Source organism: Seriola aureovittata, chromosome 23 (assembly GCF_021018895.1).
Source record: "Seriola aureovittata isolate HTS-2021-v1 ecotype China chromosome 23, ASM2101889v1, whole genome shotgun sequence".
NCBI lineage: Eukaryota > Metazoa > Chordata > Actinopteri > Carangiformes > Carangidae > Seriola > Seriola aureovittata.
Window position 1 is genome coordinate 19,890,461 of NC_079386.1, and position 21,821 is coordinate 19,912,281.

The 21,821-nt window shown below is 46.5% G+C and overlaps 1 protein-coding gene across 3 annotated transcripts; it reads left to right on the top strand.

Annotated features, from left to right (window-relative positions):
* The first annotated feature begins 17 nt into the window (after nucleotides 1-17).
* On the top strand, nucleotides 18-20,351 carry LOC130164252 (phosphatidylinositol 4,5-bisphosphate 3-kinase catalytic subunit alpha isoform-like). Of its 3 annotated transcripts, none has more exons than XM_056368865.1 (29): nucleotides 18-2,551; nucleotides 3,364-3,544; nucleotides 5,823-5,950; nucleotides 6,092-6,195; nucleotides 6,270-6,432; nucleotides 8,688-8,897; nucleotides 9,572-9,639; nucleotides 10,036-10,164; nucleotides 10,308-10,361; nucleotides 10,902-11,011; nucleotides 11,109-11,250; nucleotides 11,328-11,413; nucleotides 12,584-12,689; nucleotides 12,791-12,943; nucleotides 13,050-13,181; nucleotides 13,318-13,442; nucleotides 13,819-13,900; nucleotides 14,075-14,239; nucleotides 15,237-15,340; nucleotides 15,436-15,535; nucleotides 15,821-15,892; nucleotides 15,991-16,097; nucleotides 16,255-16,376; nucleotides 16,471-16,549; nucleotides 16,641-16,811; nucleotides 16,903-17,020; nucleotides 17,092-17,243; nucleotides 17,334-17,482; nucleotides 17,691-20,351. In XM_056368865.1, the coding sequence occupies exons 3-29, from the start codon at nucleotides 5,866-5,868 to the stop codon at nucleotides 17,813-17,815; spliced, it is 3,213 nt and encodes a 1,070-aa protein (XP_056224840.1). In that variant the 5' UTR covers nucleotides 18-2,551; nucleotides 3,364-3,544; nucleotides 5,823-5,865; the 3' UTR covers nucleotides 17,816-20,351. The 3 variants fall into 3 exon arrangements, with proteins under 3 accessions (XP_056224840.1, XP_056224841.1, XP_056224839.1); XM_056368864.1 differs by lacking the exon at nucleotides 18-2,551 and adding an exon at nucleotides 3,179-3,271; XM_056368866.1 differs by lacking the exons at nucleotides 18-2,551; nucleotides 8,688-8,897 and having other exon boundaries at nucleotides 3,175-3,544.
* Nucleotides 20,352-21,821: the final 1,470 nt, after the last annotated feature.

The window sequence follows — 21,821 nt, forward strand, 5'->3', positions numbered from 1 at the left end:
ACACACACAAAAACACAACAACAAACACACAACATAACACACAACATAACACATAACACACAACAAACACACAACAAACACACAACAAACACACAACAAACACACAACATAACACATAACACACAACAAACACACAACACACAACAAACACACAACAAACACACAACAAACACACACAACACACAACAAACACACAACAAACACACAACACACAACAAACACACAACAAACACACAACAAACACACAACATAACACACAACATAACACATAACACACAACAAACACACAACAAACACACAACAAACACACAACAAACACACAACATAACACATAACACACAACAAACACACAACAAACACACAACAAACACACAACAAACACACAACATAACACATAACACACAACAAACACATAACACACAACAAACACACAACAAACACATAACACACAACAAATACACTTGTCCTCTGAGACTTGGATCAGACTGAGGTTCCTGTGGTATCTGGACCCAGAACAGAACCAGTACTGTCCACAGAGGCTGGACCAGGTTCAGGTCGGTGGCAGGTGTCTAACTGAGGTGCGCTCGTCTTCTGTACCTGAGCGTCCAGGTGATAAACCCCCCCACAGACCACTGCCCCCTAACAGGCTGATAATCGACTAATGAGGACCCTTGTAACCATGACAACAAGAATCCATAGTTGGTTTGATTTGTTCTGTGTGATGAAGATGATGATGCATGTGATGATGAAGAGTAGAGTATAATAAATTAATCATGTCTAACTGAAGAACAGACGGATGGTGTTTGTTTGGGTTGCACTGATGATGATGATGATGATGATGATGAAGATGATAGTGATCATGATGATGGTGATGATGAAGATGGTGATGATGGTGATGAAGATGATGATGATGGTGATGAAGATGGTGATGATGATGATGAAGATGGTGATGATGATGATGGTGATGAAGAAGGTCATGATGATGATGAAGGTTATGAAGAAGATGATGATGATGAAGATGACACGTCACTCAAACAGGAGGAAGTACTTTATTTGTTGGGGACTATTTTCAGCAGCAGATTAATCCACGTTTGGTGCTCTGGTGATTTAGTGGCAGCAGGACAGTGTGTGTTCATAGTGACAGTGGCCCTATGCATGCTAGAAGACGCAGTGCATGCTGGGAAACATCGTTTGGAGAGATCAGCAGGATAAAGATGGAGAGAAAATAAAAACAAAAACACGAGAGGAATCACTTTAATCCTTAATCCATCAAACCCTGCTGCCTCCACACACTCACGCACGAACACACACAGACACTCACGCACACACACTCACACGCACGAACGCACACACTCACACACACACTCACACACACACACTCACACACTGGTGGTAAACAAAGAGAATGTGAAAAACAAAAGCAGGATTAAGATGAACTGTGTCACCGTGTGGTATTAGCATGTATTCTGAATCCTGCTCTCTGATTGGCTGGCAGACTTTAAACTACAGGTAACCATAGAAGAACCACGACAAGAAACAGGACCAGAGCCAGGACCATGACCAGAACCAGAACCAGAACCCAGGAACCTGTTTTAGGACGGTGGAGCAGATCAGGGATGATAATGGACTCTCAGGTGTTTTGGTTGGTTACCTGTGTAACAGTGAGCTGTGCACCTTGATGATGTCATCATCAGTATGTTTGAGTGTACCTGTCCTTTAACCTGCAGCTGGTCTGACAGAGATAGTGTGTGTGAGCAGACGTCTCACTCTGAGGTCAGAACGATGTCGGTGTGGTGTTACTGAAACTGACTTGGCCATGGTAACGGCGACAGCATGATGTTCTAATAGCGTTGATGAGCGGTTCTACTCTGCCTCAGAATGACCTAAACCTGACCAATCCAACCAGCCAAGGCAACAATCAAAAACCAATCAGAGGCAATGTGGGGCAGGTCCTTCCAACTCTAAGGTAGGGTTTGTAAGTTTACATCTGGCTGCTGAAGCATTGATAGCTAATGGAAGGAAAAAATCACAACAGAGGAAAAGCGTATTGCATGTATTAGATTTTTGTTTTGGCAAACCACCAGTTAAAGAGAACACAGATTACGTCCAGCCTTCCCAGGAGAGCAGCTCCACATCGTTTTCGGTTGGTTGTAACTTTCCCTCAAAGACTGTCGCCACCAGAGTATCCGCTTTAGAACCGCTACCACCAAGGAGCTAGCTGCTAACAGGTGTCAAGCTAGTGCTGAAATGGTGGCATTTGAGGAGCCTCTCTGAGTTCTGTTTACAGAAGCTTAAAAACTCATAGATGTCTATACCTGTCCCTCTCCATGACCTCACCTGAGCGGACCTCTTCCACAGTACACCATGTGAAAACATGGCTACAACACCATGACCCAGAAGAGACTGACTTACCTCTCCCTGATACATGTCCATTCTGACATGTTGAACTTATTGGACATCCACGCCCCGGTTGAAAGACTTTCTACAACACCTGAGCGCAAGACCACAACGGATTATTCCAACTACTGGAGCACCTGTCCTGCAGCTCAAGGTGAAATGTTTGGTTTAAGATGCTGTCGAGCAGTTTAATATTCAGCTGTCAATTACTTTTAACATCACAGGGATTTACCTTCATTCAAATAATGCGTATTTGGATATTGTCTTGTGTGCTTTGTGCAATGGGCTTTTGGACCTGTGTATTACAATGTTACAGCATTACTCAGTCTGTGTCATAGACATGTCTGTTGTTACTGCTGCTGCTGTTTTGCATGTGTTGCAGTATTGTTGTAGACCTCTGTTGTATCATGGGTTGTGGTAAAATGCTCCTCCCTCTACAGCACCGCCAACTTAAATCATCAAGTATTTGTACACAGACTATCACTACCTTTAACTGTATAATAAAGTATTTGTATACAGAGTATCACTACCTTAGTAGTACAGCTACATGAACTACTGCAGTACAACGTGAATCTGATGTATTATTATGACAAACCGCGGGAAATTCTCAGGAACCTCAGAAACCGAAGCAGAGTGAGACCTCCTATCTGTGCCGCTCTCGGTGTGAGGCTGCTGGCCCTTTAAGAGAGGAAGAGGACAGGAAGAGCCGACACCTAACCCCCTCCTCCCTTTTCACTCCCCCGACACCCCCCCCCCACCCCCACACCCCCCCACCCCCTCCTCCAGCACATTGTTCTGTGGCTCCCGGTGAGAAACGGCTTCTCTCCCGCTGCTGCAGCTGCGGATACCGGCTACAGGAACCGACAGACCGGCGGTCAGTCAGTCAGACAGACAGACAGACAGACAGACTAGTCTCCCGTTAGCAGTGACGGTTTATTTGGGACTGTGTCTCTTTGTGTCGAACAGAAACATTGAGGGGCGGTGACTGATGGATCCATATACGTGACCGGAGACAAAGACGCTCGAGGACAGAGAGAGAGAGACAGACAGACAGACAGACAGACAGACAGACAGACAGAGAGAAAGAGAGACAAACCGACGCTATGACTGGAGGCAGGCGCAGCTGGACCGGCAGCCTCGAACTCAGGTGAGTGACACTGACAGAACAAAGAGTCTCTGTGATGCTCTCGCTGCCGTTGTCATGGCAACCATATTTTAGTCTGAGGTCATGAAGAGAGGGGACAAGAAGAGGAGACAGGATTAGGAAGAGATGAGGAGATGAGAGGAGACAAGGAGAGGAGAAGGATAAACTGCCTATAAAGGTTCAGTCTGTAAATTCCTGTTTATAAAGTTAAATGATTGTTGTATTGATCAGTTAATATTCAGTTAATTAATAATAATCTATACAGTACAGTTTACAGTGGTGAGTCAAGTACTCAGATCTGGTTGTAGTAAAAGTACTGCATTACTACAGTGTATCTGAATATATGAATGAAGTACAGTACTGCAGTACAATAAATACTTTGATAATTCTCTGTACTACACGTGTTTAACAGCTACGTCCTTATCATATTAAACAGTCAGTCATCAGTCAGTCAATCAGTCAGTCAGTCAATCAGTCAGTCAATCAGTCACTCAGACAGTCAGACAGTCAATCAATCATCATTGGCTTGGCATGGCTGCACTCTGCTCAGGACACCATTGTTGTTTAAAATGTCTTCTAACCTTAAAGACACATCTCTTATTTTGTTGATAAACCTTAATTTGAACTTTCATCTTTTATTTTCTGTCTGTTCAACGTGACGTTAATCCAGCTTCAACATGACCGACTGCTCCTTTAAATCAGCAGGTCAACAGGAAAATAAGTCTGAAGGAAACCCCCCCATTACACAGGAAACACACAGCACTATGTTACTGTGTGTGTGTGTGTTTGAGAGAGAGTGTGCGTCTTTCTTTGTTTGACGCTTCATTGAAAAAACACAAAGACAATATGAGACATGAACGATGTGAAGAGATTTAAACAGAAACAAAAACATGAAAAGTACAAAACTAACAAATCAACATTTTGTCGAATGATCCTGAATTTCACGTCATAAAGTCACATGATCATTTGACGTGTTGCAGCATTTCACACGTGATTAACTGTGACATGTTTACATGTTTAGAAAACAACATGTTGTTACATATGAAGTTCACATGTGCTGAAATGTGTCTCACAGTCACATCATGAGACAGACATGAAACAGAAATTAAAATGTTATATTTCACATGTGAAATTAAAAAGCTTTATTTTGAAACTCTGGGGTTGTAGTGTGGCTGGACAGAAGAGAGACATTTGAAAACGATGATGTAGACTCTCCTGATCACCCCCTGATTGATCTTATCAGTCCAGAAGAGTTAAACAGGGCTAGAAGAGTTAAACTGGACTGGAAAGGTAAACGGGACTAGATGAGTTAAACAGACCAGAAGAGTTAAACTGGACTGGAAAGGTAAACGGGGCTAGAGGAGTTAAGCTGGACTAGATGAGTTAAACGGGACTAGATGAGTTAAACAGACCAGAAGAGTTAAACTGGACTGGAAAGGTAAACGGGACTAGATGAGTTAAACAGACAAGAAGAGTTAAACTGGACTGGAAAGGTAAACGGGACTAGAAGAGTTAAACGGGACTAGAAGAGTTAAACGGGGCTAGAAGAGTTAAACGGGACCAGAAGAGTTAAACTGGACTGGAAAGGTAAACGGGACTAAAAGAGTTAAGCTGGACTAGATGAGTTAAACGGGGCTAGAAGAGTTAAACAGACCAGAAGAGTTAAACTGGACTGGAAAGGTAAACGGGACTAGAAGAGTTAAACGGGGCTAGAAGAGTTAAACGGGGCTAGAAGAGTTAAACGGGACTAGAAGAGTTAAACGGGACTAGAAGAGTTAAACAGACCAGAAGAGTTAAACTGGACTGGAAAGGTAAACGGGACTAAAAGAGTTAAGCTGGACTAGATGAGTTAAACGGGGCTAGAAGAGTTAAACAGACCAGAAGAGTTAAACTGGACTGGAAAGGTAAACGGGACTAAAAGAGTTAAGCTGGACTAGATGAGTTAAACGGGGCTAGAAGAGTTAAACAGACCAGAAGAGTTAAACTGGACTGGAAAGGTAAACGGGACTAGAAGAGTTAAACGGGACTAAAAGAGTTAAGCTGGACTAGATGAGTTAAACGGGGCTAGAAGAGTTAAACAGACCAGAAGAGTTAAACTGGACTGGAAAGGTAAACGGGACTAGAAGAGTTAAACGGGACTAAAAGAGTTAAGCTGGACTAGATGAGTTAAACGGGGCTAGAAGAGTTAAACAGAAACAGAAGAGTTAAACAGGAGTTGGGAGCCAATCAGGGTTAAAGAGGACCTGTGTGGTTTCACCCGTCTGTCTGTCTACCTGTCCAGATAGCCCAGTGCTGAGGTGAGACAGCTTGTCATTGGTGTTGCCATGGCACCAAGGCCATCGTCAGGGGAACTATGGGGACTCCACCTGATGCCCCCCCGCATCCTGGTGGACTGCTGCCTACCTAATGGTATGACACTGTTTCTAGTCTGGTCTGGTCTAGTCCGGTTCAGTCCGGTCCATACTAGTCTGGTCTGGTCCAGTCTGGTCCTGGCTGGTCTGGTCTGGACAGCTCCGGTCTGGTCTCTGATGGTGTCCTGCTGTGTTCTAGGGATGATGGTCAGTCTCGAGTGTCTCAGAGAAACTCCGCTCATTAGCATCAAGCAGCAGCTGTTCACGGAGGCGAGGAAGTACCCGCTGTACCACCTGCTGCAGGTACACTCAGTATGACCTTTGACCCACCTCCTCCATGATGAACAGTGATAAATCTCTGCTCTGTGATTGGCCAGGAGGAGTCGTGTTACATCTTTGTGGGTGTAACCCAGGAAGCAGAGAGGGAAGAGTTTTACGACGAGACAAGGCGGCTGTGCGACCTCCGACTGTTTCACCCGATACTGAAGGTTATTGAGCCGCTGGGCAACCGGGAGGAGAAGATCCTGAACCGAGAGATAGGTAGGACACACCTCACCGGATGTCACCTGTCATCACCTGTCATAACGTTTCATCAGTCAGCTCATTGGTCAGTCACCTCCTCATCCACCATCAGATGATACTCCAAGATGTGGTGGCCTGCTGTGGTTCTAACAGGAACTCTAAAGTCATTAGTTCCTCATTTAGTGTATGATTAAGAGGGAACAGATGCTGCAGCTGGAAGGTAACACATGTAACATTTCCTCATGTGACTCTTTCATCCTCAGAGACTCAGTGAGGGTCATCAGTGCAGCTTCAGACCGTGGTGTCAGGACCGACATGTGTTTGATGAGTGAAGGAGATCACGTGAAGTCAGAGCTGGTCAGACGTGTCAGGGTGTTAGAGGGTCAGAGAGGAGGTTCTCTCTGAAGAGACGTCAACAGGTTCTGATAGAACCTGAGGTCTCTGGTCAGACCCAGAAGTCTCTCTGAAGCAGCTTCAGAGACTGAACCTGACTCAAGGGGTCGTGGTTGACAGCGGAGGTCGACGAGCAGCAGAGTGACAGGTGATCACAGACCATCAGTCAGGGTCTCACTATGTGAAGGGAGTTGATGTTTCTGATGTTGTTTCGAACAAAGACACAAAAACCACGAGGTGAGCTGCTCATCAAACATGACACTGAGGCTGTGTCTGACATCACTCCCTCTGTAGTCACTACACAGTGAGTTCTCCTCTTGTAGTGCAGTCTGAATGTACAGTGATAAATATTATACTCTATAGAGTGGACTCATAGTATCCCACAATGCACTATGAAAAGTAGTGTACAACTGATGGGTTGTGTCTTAAATCCCTCCCACCCTCCTCCCTCCTCTTTCCTCCCTACTCCCTCCTCCAGGGAGTTCAGTGTAGAGCTCATTGGTAAAAACACTTTCAGATTCTCAGGTCATTTTCTCTTTCTTTCAGCATGAATACAATGCATGATGGGATATATTGTTTGGTTGGAACTTTTCATAATGCATTGTGGGATACTATGAGTCCACTATATAGGGTATAATAATTCTCACTGTACATTCAGACAGCACTGCAACATGGAGAACTCACTATATAGTGACTATAGAGAGAGTAGTGAGGGTTTTCAGACACAGCGATGGTCACTAACCAAACAATATAGACCATCATGCATTGCACTTGCTCTGAAAGACAGAAAACTCCCTGGATAGTGAGGAGGGAGGAGACCCTGGTCGCGTGAGAGATGAGAGTATTTTGATTCTGACAGGACTAATATGGAGGGCTGACCAGAAGAACTGTTTGGTTTGAAAACCGTCTTGTTCAGGAGCCGACTGTGATGACAGGCCCAGACAGGGTCCGTCCAGCTCGGGTCCCAATGCGGGGCTAAGAGGATTGAAGGGATCCAGGTCCGGACTGGTTCTCAGGCTGTGGTTTGGGTTTGTCTGGACCCATCAGGACCAAAGAGGAGTACTGTAGCTCCAGAGGACAGGCCACCTACATCCAACACCTCCTCACTGATTATCACCCTGAGGAGCTCATCACTCACCAAACTCCATCTCCCAGAGTCGTTGCCCCCCCCCCCCACCCACACACACACACACACACACTCACACACTCACACACACACTCACACACACACACACACACACACACACTCACACACACACTCACACACACACACACACACACACTCACACACACACACACACACACACACACTCACACACACACACACACACACACACACACACCACACACACACACACACACACTCACACACACACTCACACACACACACACACACGCTCACACACACACACACACGCTCACACACACACACACACACACACACACACACACACTCACACACACACACTCACACACACACACACACACACACACACACACACACACACACACACACACACACACTCACACACACACTCACACGCACACACACACGCTCACACACACACACACACACACACACACACACACTCACACACACACACACACACACACGCTCACACACACACTCACACACACTCACACACACACACTCACACACACACTCACACACACAACACACACACACGCTCACACACACACACACACACACACACACACACACACACACTCACACACACTCACACACACACTCACACACTCACACACACACACACACACACACACACACTCACACACACTCACACACACACACTCACACACACACACACACACACACACACACACACACACACACACACTAACACCCTCACTGCCTGCAGGATTTGCCATCGGGATGCCGGTCTGTGAGTTTGAGATGATGAAGGACCCGGAGATTCAGGACTTCCGGCGCGCCATACTGAGTGTGTGCAGAGAGGCCATGGAGGAGAGGGAGGGGGGAGGGGCCCACAGCCAGGCCCTCTATGTGTACCCCCCCAACGTGGAGTCTAGCCCCCAACTCCCCCAGCACATCTACAGCAAGCTGGACAAAGGTACTCCCTGAGATTGACCTGCCCGTGTGACTCATGAGACAAGCGCTCTGATGGCAACTCCGCCCACCAGTGAGCTCACCAGTTAGCTCATCTTCTTCTGTGGTGGTTTAATGGCAGCAGCTGGAGACTCAGCTCCACCAACTGTTAAAAAATCTAATCCTGATATCATCACTATTTTCTTGAGACTTCAGTTGAATTTACTCTGAATGTGTAAAGATCAGAAACAGGCTGAGGAGGGACCTGACATTTCTAAAGGGAGGGGGGCAGTCAGCACAACAGTCCTCACAAACACAGCAAAGTCCTGGACACAGGTCAGGACACAAGCCAGGGCCCGAGACTCCTGGAGGCCTCATGGATGGACGTCCACATGGACAATGAGTGACACTGAGAGTCCATGTGGACGTCCATCCATGAGAGGAGTCTGAGAGGACAGAGAACGTCAAAATGAAGGACGATAACATTCTACCTGTCTGTCTCTGTACCTGTCTCTCTCTCTGTCTCTTCTTCTCTGTCTCTGTTCTTGTCTCTCTCTCTGTCTCTTCTTCTCTGTCTCTGTACTTGTCTCTCTACCTATCTATATCTACCTCTCTGTCTCTCTCTCTGTCTCTGTACCTGTCTCTCTTTTCCTCTGTCTCTGTACCCGTCTCTCTCTGTCTCTACCTGTCTCCCTGCAGGGAGGCTGATTGTGACCATCTGGGTGATCGTGTCTCCGTCCAACTCCAAACAGAAGTACACCCTGAAGGTAAATCCTGTTTTGTGTCTGTCCTGTGAGACATCAGGACGTCAGGCGTGAACCCTGAAGACCTGAAGGAAGCAGCTCATTTCAGAGCGCTGGTTAATTTGCTCTGATTCATATAACGAACGTACGCCGTTAATATGAAGACAGACACAGCAGGCAGCGGGGAGTGACCCAGGAAGTAGGCTGAGCCTTCAGGTGGGTTCTGGGTGTAGGTAGATTGTGATGAGTCCCAGGTTAAGACCTGACCTTTATTTCATACGAAGGTCAACATGTGTTTGTTGACAAGGCCACTGGGGGGCGCCGAAGTCTTCCTCCACATGAGAGAGAAATCAGTCAGACGATCTCCTGACTGTAGCAAGAACAAACAGAACATTCTGTCGTATCTGTGTCTGTGCACAGGTGAGTCATGACAGCTTACCTGAGCAGCTCATCGCCGAGTCCATCAGGAAGAAGAGCCGCTCGATGCACCTGTCACCTCAGCAGCTCCGCCTCTGTGTCCAGGAGTACCAGGGCCAGTACATCCTGAAGGTACACCTGTGTGTGTGTGTCTGTCTGTCTGTCCGTCCGTCTGTCTACCTGTCCGTCTACCTGTCCGTCTACCTGTCTGTATCCAGGAGTACGAGGGCCAGTACATCCTGAAGGTACACCTGTCTACCTGTCTGTCTCCTCAGGTGTGTGGCTGTGATGAGTACCTGTTGGAGAAGTATCCTCTCAGTCAATACAAGGTAACGACCTCACGGTTAAAACACAAACCGTCACTGATGACCTGCCTCACTGTCTCCACCTGTCTCTCTCTTCACCTGCCTCACTGTCTCCACCTGTCTCTCTCTTCACCTGGCTCCATCTGTCTCCACTTATGTCATGTCTCCACCTGTCTCATGTCTCCACCTGTCTCTTTCTTCACCTGCCTCACTGTCTCCACCTGTATCATGTTTCCACCTGTCTCATGTCTCCACCTGTCTCTTTCTTCACCTGCCTCACTGTCTCCACCTGTATCATGTTTCCACCTGTCTCATGTCTCCACCTGTCTCTCTCTTCACCTGCCTCCCTGTCTCCACCTGTATCATGTCTCCACCTGTCTCTCTCTCTCCAACTGTCTCCACCTGTCTCATGCCTCCACCTGCCTCTCTCTCTCCAACTGTCTCCAAATGTCTCCAACTGTCTCCACCTGTCTCTTTCTCTCCAACTGTCTCCACCTGTCTCCAACTTTCTCCACCTGTCTCTATCTCCCCACCTGTCTCATGTCTCCACCTGTCTGTCTGCAGTATATCCGGTCCTGTATCATCGTGGGTCGTCTCCCTCACCTGATGCTCGTCTCCAAAGACAGTCTCTACTCTCAGCTTCCTGCGTCCGGCTTCGTCACACCTTCGTACAGGTACGACAGCCAGTCTGTCACGCATGTGTCCCAGCCAATCAAGAGCTGGTACAGGTGTCCTGTGGCAGGTTGAGGACGTGTGTTGTTTGTGTTTCAGTCGTCGGACTCCTCAGCCGTCTCCCTGTCCAGGAGGAGGAGACGGGTGTCCTCCTCGCTCCCTGTGGGCCTTCAACACTCTGCTAAGGGTCCGGCTGCTCTGCGCCACCTACGTCAACGTCAACATCAGGGACATCGACAAGGTGTGGTTACCCTAGTTACCGTGGTTACCTTGGTCCTGTGTGTGTGTGAGACTAACAGTTCCAGTCTGTGTTTGTAGATCTATGTGAGGACAGGTATCTATCATGGTGGAGAGCCACTGTGTGACAACGTCAACACACAGAGAGTCCCCTGCTCCAACCCCAGGTACACAGCCCACCTGTCTGTCTCTCACCTGTCTGTCTCTCACCCGTCTATCTCCCACTTGTCTGTCTCCCACCTGTCTGACTCTCAGCCGTCTGTCTCCAACCTGTCGTTCTCTCAATTGTATGTCTTCCACCTGTCTGTCTCTCACCCATTGTTCTTCCACCTGTCTGTCTCTCCCCTGTCTGTCTCCCACCTGTTTGTCTCTCACCCGTCTGTCTCCAACCTCCCAGTCTCTCACCTGTCATTCTCTCACTTGTATGTCTCCCACCCGTCTGTCTGTCACCTGTTGTTCTCCGACTTGTCTGTCTCTCACCCGTCTGTCTCCCACCTGTCTGTCTCTCACCCACCTGTCTCCCACTTGTCTGTCTCTCACCTGTCTGTCTCCCACCTGTCTGTCTCCCACCTGTCTTTCTCTCACCTGTCTCTCTCTCACCTGTCTGTCTCCCATCTGTCTGTCTCCCATCTGTCTGTCTCTCACGTGTTGTTCTCCCACCTGTCTGTCCCTCAGCCATCTGTCTCCAACCTGTCGTTCTCTCACTTGTATGTCTCCCACCTGTGTGTCTCTCACCCGTTGTTCTTCCACCTGTCTGTCTCTCACCTGTCTGTCTCCCACCTGTTTGTCTCTCACCCGTCTGTCTCCAACCTGCCAGTCTCTCACCTGTCATTCTCTCACTTGTATGTCTCCCACCCCTCTATCTCTCACCTGTTGTTCTCCCACCTGTCTGTCTCTCAACTGTCTGTCTCCCACCCGTCTATCTCTCACCGGTTGTTCTCCCACCTGTCTGTCTCTCAACTGTCTGTCTCCCACCCGTCTGTCTCCCACCTGTTGTTCTCCCACCTCTCTGTCTCTCACCTGTCTTTCTTTCACCTGTTGCTTATCCCACCCGTCTATCTCCCACCTGTCATTCTCCCACCTGTTTGTCTCTCACCTGTCTGTCTCCCACCTGTCTGTCGCTGACCCGTCTGTCTCCCACCTGTCTGTCTCCCGCCTGTCATTCTCTCACCTGTTGTTCTCTCACCTGTCAGTCTCCCACCTGTCTCTCTCCCACCTGTCGTTCTCTCACCTGTCTTTCTCCCACGTTTGTCTCTGATCTGTTGTTTTCACACCTGTCTCTCTCTCACTTGTTGATCTCCCACCTGTCTGTCTGTCACCTGTCTGTCTGTCTGCAGGTGGAACGAGTGGCTCACCTATGACATCTACCTGGCTGACCTCCCTCGCTCAGCCAGACTTTGCCTGTCTATCTGCTCTGTGAAGGGAAGGAAAGGAGCCAAGGAGGTAGGAGAGGACAGAGACAAGGAAACAGAGACTCATTAGGAATGAGCTGAATGAAGCTGTCTGTCTCTCACCTGTCTGTCTCTCACCTGTCTGTCTATCAGGAGCACTGTCCACTGGCCTGGGGGAACGTCAACCTATTTGACTATAAGGACATTCTGGTTTCGGGTAAGGTGGCTCTCGGTCTCTGGCCCGTCCCTCACGGCCTCGAGGACCTCCTCAATCCCATCGGGGTCGCCGGTTCAAATCCCAACAAGGTACACACACCTGTGTCTACCTGTCAGCGTCTCTGCCTGTCTGTGAAGACATGATTGATGGTGATGCAGCCGATTGATAAGTGATTGATGGCGGTGTCCTCTGCAGGAGACGCCCTGTGTGGAGCTGGAATTCTCCTGGTTTAATCAGACTGTTGTGTTTCCTGACGAGCAGCAGATAGAAGAGCATGCCAACTGGACCATCAGCAGAGAGCTGGGCTACAACTACTGCCACGGACTGGTAACATACAGTATATATATATATATATATATTTATATATACAGTACATATACTGTACATATATACTATATATATACAACTACTGCCACAGACTGGAAACATAATGGCGTATAGTCAACCCGTCTCTCTGTCTCAGAGCAGTCGTCTGGCCTGCGACAGCAGTGTTTCAGCAGGTGATGCAGAGCAGCTTCGTTCTCTCTGCTCCAAAGATCCTCTCTACGAGCTGTCAGAACAGGAGAAGGACTTCCTCTGGAGACACAGGTGAGGGCGGGGCTTAAAGTGGACACATGTGTGAAGGGTGGGTTATCATGTGGACAGTGTACAGTGTGTCTTCTATTTTGTCTCTACCTTTGTCTCTACCTGTCATTACCTCTACATATCTGCGTCTATCTGTGTCTCCATGTTTGTCTTTACCTGTCTCATCCTTGTCTTTCCTTTGTCTTTACCTATCTTTTTCTTTACCTCATGTTTCTTTTCTGGTCTCTTCTCTGGACTCTACTTGTCTACACCTGTGTTTCTGTCTCTGTCTCTATTTGTTTCTACCTTTATCTCTGTTCTATTGTCTGTCCTTGTCTACCTGTCTCCCTACCTGTTTGTCTGTGTACCTGTCTCTCTTCCTGTCTCTCTCTCTTTGCAGACATTACTCTGTAAACATCCCAGAGTCTCTTCCTAAGCTGCTTCTGTCCGTCAAATGGAACTCCAGAGACGAAGTGTCCCAGGTACAAACCACATTGACACGGTCAGGATGGTTCTTTAACCACTGCAGTTTAACTCATCAGTCACGTGTCTTCCCCTCCTCCCCCTCCCCTCCTCCTCCCCCACCTCCTCCCCCACCTCCTCCTCCTCCTCCTCCTCCTCCCCCCCTTCCCCCTCCCCCTCCCCCTCCCCCACAGATGTACTGTTTGTTGAAGGAGTGGCCTCTGATGGAGCCCGAGTCGGCTCTGGAGTTGTTGGACTGTAACTTTCCTGATCCAATGGTCAGAGAGTTCGCTCTACGCTGCCTGGTGCAAGGCCTAACGGACGACAAGCTGTCGCAGTACCTGCTGCAGCTTGTACAGGTACGAGTCACCTCCTGGTACAAGTCACGAGTCACCTCCTGGTACAGGTACAGGTACGCCTCCTGGTACAGGTACGAGTAGCCTCCTGGTTCAGTCACAAGTCGCCTCCTGGTACAGGTACGAGTCACGAGTCGCCTCCTGGTACAGGTACGAGTCACCTCCTGCTGCATGTGTGAGACTGGGACTGTAGTTTGTGTAAATTGATTGTTCAGTATTATTAATGATGATCAGTGTTTGATTGAGTTCATGACTCTGACACCTGTGAATGAACAGGTATGGGAGGGGCAGAGGAAGGTGTTACCTCCTACCTGTCTGGCTTGTAACGTAGCTGGTAACGAGCTGTCGTTTGGGACCGCTCAGCTGAGAAATGATGAGGCTTTTAAGTAACGTTGGGAACAGCTTCACTCCCTTGCTGACAGGAAATACGACTCCTGTCCTGTCAACACTGATATCCTGCAGCTTGTAGATCTGCATGTGCTGCCTTCTCACTAACAGACATGAGATCTACTTCACAACACCTCCATGACAGTGAAAAACAGCACCTTTAATCTAATATTTGTTTATTTCTCACTGCTGTTTTATTTATTACTGGAAGTTTCCATGGTCTTTCACTGGCCCAGTCCCTCCAGCCAATCGCTGTGGCTATTGTAAGCACAATTGTCCATGAGAAGGGACGTCAGCCACAGAAACTTTGTGAAGAGGATTCAAGAGAAAACATTCAGTTTGACTGAGGACTTTCATTGGTCTTAAAGTGCAGGTCAGCTCTTCCGTGACCTCCAGTTACCCATAACACCTTTCTCTGCGTAGGTCATCATAGGAAAGACAGAATTGGAATGACACCCTCATGTACCTGTAACGTGACTTATACACAAGTCACCTGTTCTACCTGTTTGTACCATGTGACCATATTTATATAATTAAACTGCTGACTGCTGATCAACGCTCTTTCAGCTGATTTGCTTTGAGTGTCAGGAGAGAATCTAAATTGTGTCTGCAGGTGTTGAAGTATGAGATGTACCTGGACAATCCTCTGGCTCGTTTCCTCATAAAGAAAGCTCTGACCAATCAAAGGATAGGACACTTCTTCTTCTGGCATCTCAAGTGAGTGACATGGCGTCTGGAGTGAAGGAACAGTTCAAATCAGTAAAGTTTACCTGCGTGTCTTTCCTGTTCACCTGTGCTTTCTGTTTTCACAGGTCAGAGATGCACAATAAGACAGTGTCCCGTCGCTTCGGTCTGCTGCTGGAAGCTTTCTGCAGAGCCTGTGGCATGTACCTGAAACACCTGAACAGACAGGTTAGCACTGACACACCTGAACACACTGAGCACTGACACACCTGAACACATAGATGAATGATGGATCTTTTCTTTCCATGTTTGTGTGTGTGTGTGTGTCCGTGTGTGTGTGTGCATGCGTGTGTCTGTGTGTGTGTACGTGCATGTGTGTGAGTGTGTGTGTGTGTGTATTTGTGCGTGTCTGTGTGTGTGTTTGTGTGCGTGTGTGTGTGTGTGTGTGTGTGTGTGTGTGTGTGTGCGTGTGTGTGTGTGTGTGTCTGTGTATGTGTGTGTGTGTGTGTGCAGGTTGAGGCCATGGATAAACTGGTGAACCTGACCGACACACTGAAACAGGAGAAGAAGGACGAGACACAGAAAGTATGAAAACGCAGACTGTCTTTGTTTCTCTGCTGAATGATGTCATGAACTGTGATTGGCTGATGGTGACATGTTGCTGTGCTGTGATTGGTTGTCAGACTCAGATGAAGTTCCTGGTTGAACATATGTCTCGTCCAGATTACATGGAGGCTCTGCAGGGATTTGTGTCTCCTCTGAACCCTGTTCACCAGCTGGGAAACCTCAGGTAACCAACTAACATACTGACTAATTAACTGACTGACTGACTGACTGACTAATTAACTGGCTGACTGACTGATGAATTAACTGACTGACTCACTGACTGACTGACAGGTTGACTGATGAATTACCTGACTGATAGTAAAGTAAATCTGTGTCTTTAGACTGGAAGAGTGCCGGATCATGTCCTCAGCGAAGCGCCCCTTGTGGTTGAACTGGGAGAACCCCGACATCATGTCCGAGCTGCTCTTCACCAACAACGAAATCATCTTCAAGAACGGAGACGGTAGCTAGCTCGGCACTAACGATAACGTTGATTTCAGTATCTAACTGTGCTAACAGCAGAACTCTCCCGGGGGGTTGTGGGTAATGTGTTGCAGACCTGCGTCAGGACATGCTTACTCTGCAGATCATTAAGATCATGGAGAACATCTGGCAGAACCAGGGCCTGGACCTGCGGTGAGAACCCGTGACATCATCAGCGACTGTAGCTGTGACATCATCACACACTTGGCTAACCGAGCGCGTGTGTGTGTTTAATGTGTGTCAGCATGCTGCCGTACGGCTGCCTGTCCATCGGGGACTGTGTGGGTCTGATCGAGGTGGTGAAGAACAGTTTCACCATCATGCAGATCCAGTGTAAAGGAGGCCTGAAGGGGGCGCTGCAGTTCAACTCCAACACCCTGCACCACTGGATCAAAGACAAGAACCGGGGGGAGGCGTCAGTACCTGTCTGTCCTCCTGTCTTTCTGAACACCTGTCTGTCTGTCTGTCTGTCTGTCTGTCTAAACACCTGTCTCCAACACTCTCAGGTATGACCGGGCCATCGACCTGTTCACCCGGTCCTGTGCAGGTTACTGCGTGGCGACGTTCATCCTGGGAATCGGAGACCGACACAACTCCAACATCATGGTGAAGGAGAACGGACAGGTGAGTCAGTCCCCCGTCGATCCGGAAACCGGTCTAGAGCTTCCTCCTGACTCCTCCTCTTCCTCCTCCAGTTGTTCCACATCGACTTTGGTCATTTCCTGGATCACAAGAAGAAGAAGTTCGGCTACAAGAGGGAGCGAGTTCCCTTCGTCCTGACGCAGGACTTCCTAATCGTCATCAGTAAAGGAGTGCAGGAGTCCACCAAGACCAAGGAGTTTGAGAGGTCTCAGCCGCCCTTCACCTGTCTGATGCTGGTCCTGCTGTCTCACTCTCTGTTTGGTTCACTCTCTCTTTACCTGTCTGTCTGTGTCAGGTTCCAGGAGATGTGTTATAAAGCCTACCTGGCCATCCGTCAGCACGCCAGCCTCTTCATCAACCTGTTCTCCCTCCTGTTGGGCTGCGGCATGCCCGAGCTCCAGAGCTTTGATGACATCGCCTACCTGAGGAAAACGCTGGCCCTGGGTGAGACAGACACTGGGGTGGGGGGTGGGGTGTGGTGGTGGTGGTGGACCCTCTGCCTGTCTGTGTCTCTGTCTGTCTCACTGTGTCTCCATGTGTCTATCTACCTGTCCGTGTCTCTGTGTCTCTGTGTCTCACTGTGCCTCCATGTGTTTGTCTACCTGTCTGTGTCTCTGTCTGTCTCACTGTGTCTCACCTGTCTGTCTCTCAGAGAAGAGCCAGCAGGAGGCGTTGGAGTATTTCACCAAACAGATGAACGATGCTCATCATGGAGGCTGGAGCACCAAGATGGACTGGATCTTCCACACCATCAGACACATGCCAAACGAGCACTGATCTATACACATTTATACATAACACACATTTATATATAACACACATTATATATAACACACATTTATATATAACACATTATATATAACACACATTTATATATAATACATTATATATAACACACATTTATATTAAACACACACACCATCAGACACGTCAACGAGCACTGATCTATACACATTAATATATAACACACATTTATAAATAACACATTTATATAAAACACACACCATCAGACACATGTCAGCGAGCACTGATCTATACACACAAGCATACACACGTGTTTACTGCACTATTCTTTGATGATGAGGATGATGAGGATGATGATGAAGGTGTCTGTTGCAGGTTTTATTGTCACAGTGTCGTGTTGGTAGGATGTTTGTCATAGCAACTTGAATCTCAGGGTCATAGGTCAGAGGGGCTGTAGAGAATGCCATAGGCATGCTGAGAAAAGATGATGATGATGATGATGATGATGATGATGTTGATAATGGAAAAAGATGAAAGTGACGACGATGTCATAAATGTCTTCCAGTCGCTGCTACAGTAAGCCTGTTAGCGCTGCTAGCTGCTCTAAATACAGACGGAGCTTTTTAAAAGAAAAACACTTTATTGCTGTATCGTACATTTGAATCAAATTTTATTGCGAATCAGCTGTAACTTTATAAACTGATGTTTGTTTGGAGAATTTAAATGAAACCAGCTTTATTGAAACCAGCAAAGTGAACACTGTGGTCACCCTGAGAGCAATACAACCTCCAATAACTGATCAGTACTTATTATTATATTATGACAATCAGGAGTTCTGACCAATTGGAAGGCAGAGCTGACCAGCTGTGAGGCGGAGACAATGTACTGAGATCAGACCAGAGTGACCAATCATGTTTCTGGTTAAGTTAAAATCAAACAGGATCAAACTGTGATGATAAAACTAATTTCAGAAATATCTGCAGTTTGTACCAACAGGATCATATGACGTTTTTCTCATTGAAATGTAACAAATGTTTTTCTCTGACTTTTTTGTCAAAATTTTATGACATTTCTCAGGACTTGGTTTTATGTTTCCTTCTAAAATCACTGCTTGACATTTGAAATATTGCAGCTCTTTTCTCACAATATTATCATTGTATTTCTGAAGGTTTTACAACTTTTTCTCATAAAATTATGGCTCTAGTTTCAAAATAGTATTTTGACAGTGGTTCCCAAACTTTTCCAACTCAGGGCTCAGGCTGCAAAACATTTAAAAACATTAATTATATATTTTATTTACATCTTTTCACTAAAATTGTTCTGTTTTCCAGATTACTTTTTGTGCCACTTGCAATACCTTCGCAGCCCACCAGTGGTCCCCGGCCCACAGGTTGGGAACCATTGACCTAAGATGTTTATTATTTTAAAATGTAAAGAACATGTTGATTTGTCTTTTGATCTTTTCGGCTGATTAATGGAAAGTTTCTGTCCACAGCTGATCACTAACGTCTTCAACTAAATCAGACGTGAATAATTTCTGATCTGAATTCAGTTTCAACTGATTTTTTGATTGAACTGACATATCATGGAGTTTTATCAGGGATCAAAGTCTTGAGACGACAATCTGAACCAATCAGCTGCTCATTAGCCGTTAGCTGGATCAGCTCTTTGTTAGCATCTTGTGCACAGCTTCTGATAAATCATGCAAGGCTAGTTAACACTACTAGCTTGTTAGCTGAGCTGGTGCACTCTAACCCATAGTAAGTTATTAGTTAACTCAGCTGTTGCACTGGAACAATAAATTGTGACTAGGTTGAGTTAGCATAGCATAGCATCAGTGGAAACTCCTACCCTCTTTCATTGGCTACCAGCCTTCGGGGGCAGGGTTTCACTCAGACGGGTAAAGGGTGATGATTCCCATTTTTTAAATGTGAAGGTGTTTCTGTTCAGGTCAGAGGTCAGATTAGGCCCTGCCCCCACACCTGTCAGTAACCATGACAACGTGTGCAGTGGTCTAGTCCTGAGCCCCTGCTGCATGCCGATCCATTTATTGATTTATGACATCATCGACTGTGCTGGTTACCATAGTGATGAAGTGAGCAGACAAGATGTGTTTGTTTCCATGTGATTAATATTATTGATTGTTTTGTTAACTGATGTATTGATGATTGATTAATGTAACTGATGTGATCAGTTTTTTAATGTTGAATATTGATTTGTGATAACTATTGATCCTGTTTGATTCTAAGAGACTTTTTATCAGTTTTTTCTCTCAACCTTTTGTCTTTATGATGATTTTTTTCTAAAAATGTTACGAGGATTAACTGCAGAGCGACGCCCACGGACAGCTGCTTCAGCCAATCAGAAGTCCCATAGAGCCTCCAAGCCCATATATGGTTATAAAGCTTTGTTCTGACTTTTTAAACTGAACTTTACAACATGTCACCTGGGGGCAGGGCCTGATGTGTGACATCACACTTCAGGATCCAGGTGTGAAGCACTTATTAATGTCCGACTGCCAGTGTTTTCATGGATTATCCTTTTATTTCAAAATAAAAGCTCAACAGGTGTGCCGTGTTTTGTTTGAGCCACAGTCAGGACTCACCTGCGACAGGTATGTACTTACAGGTAGTTTCTGTTTGGAGTCATTTTAAACAGAAGCATCTTCACCTCTCTTCACACATCAGGAGCTGTGTCATTCACTTATCTGTAAAACTGAAAAACCAAGGCCTTTATATATGAAGATTTTAAATTGGCGTCCTCTGGTGGACTTAAAAAGCCACAACATATGTATGAATATGAGAATGGAAGTGGTGATGTAGTGATGGTGGAAGTTAACTGAGGACAAAACTGAAATCCTACTGGTTGGCCCCAAAACTATAAGAGAAATGCTGTTAAATCTTAGGTTACAAGTCTTGGCATTATCTTGGAGGTGCCAGAAGGTGACAAAAACTATTTTTCAACCTTAGAAAAAGCTAAAGTACAGCCATTTATAAACCAAACAGATGCTAAAAGTTTGATCCATGCCTTCATTTCAAGCCGACTTGATTATTGCAATGTACGCTTTACTGGGCTCCTGAAAAAAAAAACACTGAGACTGCAGCTTATTCAAAACTCTGCAGCTCGGCTATTAACCAGAACCAAGAGTACCAAGAGCACATCAGTCCAGTTTTGACTGCTCTGCACTGGCTTCCTGTTACAAAAAAATCACTCTTCTCGAGGTTCAGAAAGCTTACTTTGGCAACTACTGTGGCTGTGGCTGTGGACGTGGACAAAAGGCTCAGGTGCAGGACGAGAACAAAGACACTCTGGCATAAGACCAGGGGAACACAGACTATTTAAACACATGGAGGGAAATAGGGGACAGGTGGAAACACTTAGGGCAATCAGACTGAGACACATGAGGAAGGGCAAGTGACCTGAAACGAGAGGAGAATTACTTTTCAAAATAAAACAGGAAATGACAGGACAAGACAACCTCACCACACTGTGACAAGATCAATGCTTTTAATGTTTTATGTTCATTTTACGTCTCTTCTTTTTCTTTTCATGTGAAGCACTTGGTGCAGTTCATACTTTTGTTGTAAAGCACTTAGTGCTACATTTCTGTATGAAAGGTGCTATACAAATAAAGTTTACCATTATTGTTATTTGTTTACCATTGGGTTTATTGTAATTATTCAGTCCTGTGAAAACCTTAAGGACTGTACACTGCTTTCCAAACATTCCCTCAATCCACAACATGAATGTTAAATTTATCTTTGACCTGCCTGAGGTTCATCATCACTCTGATTCTTAATCAGCTATGCTGTGTTTCACGGTCATGTGAACAGACTGGAGATCAGTTTTATATCCAGTTTCCTCCTTCTGCTTCCCACCAAACCAGTGTGACCACACACTGCCTTCAGGTGTCTCTGTAAAGTCAGGAACACTCAGCTCTTGGAGGACAAATCAGTGACTGTGACAGTAAACACTAAACACAGCTTGCAGTTTCCCTGCAGCGCCTGAACTTCAGGATCAGCAGCCATCAGAAATACCA

What these genes read in the sequence shown, in the direction of transcription:
- LOC130164252 (XM_056368865.1), top strand. Translation starts at nt 5,866, where the DNA reads ATGGCACCAAGGCCATCGTCAGGGGAACTATGGGGACTCCACCTGATG. An exon ending in ACCTGCTGCAGCTTGTACAG is followed by an intron (nt 14,240 to 15,236) that starts GTACGAGTCACC and finishes TTGTGTCTGCAG; the next exon opens with GTGTTGAAGTATGAGATGTA. An exon ending in TGGTGAAGGAGAACGGACAG is followed by an intron (nt 17,021 to 17,091) that starts GTGAGTCAGTCC and finishes TTCCTCCTCCAG; the next exon opens with TTGTTCCACATCGACTTTGG.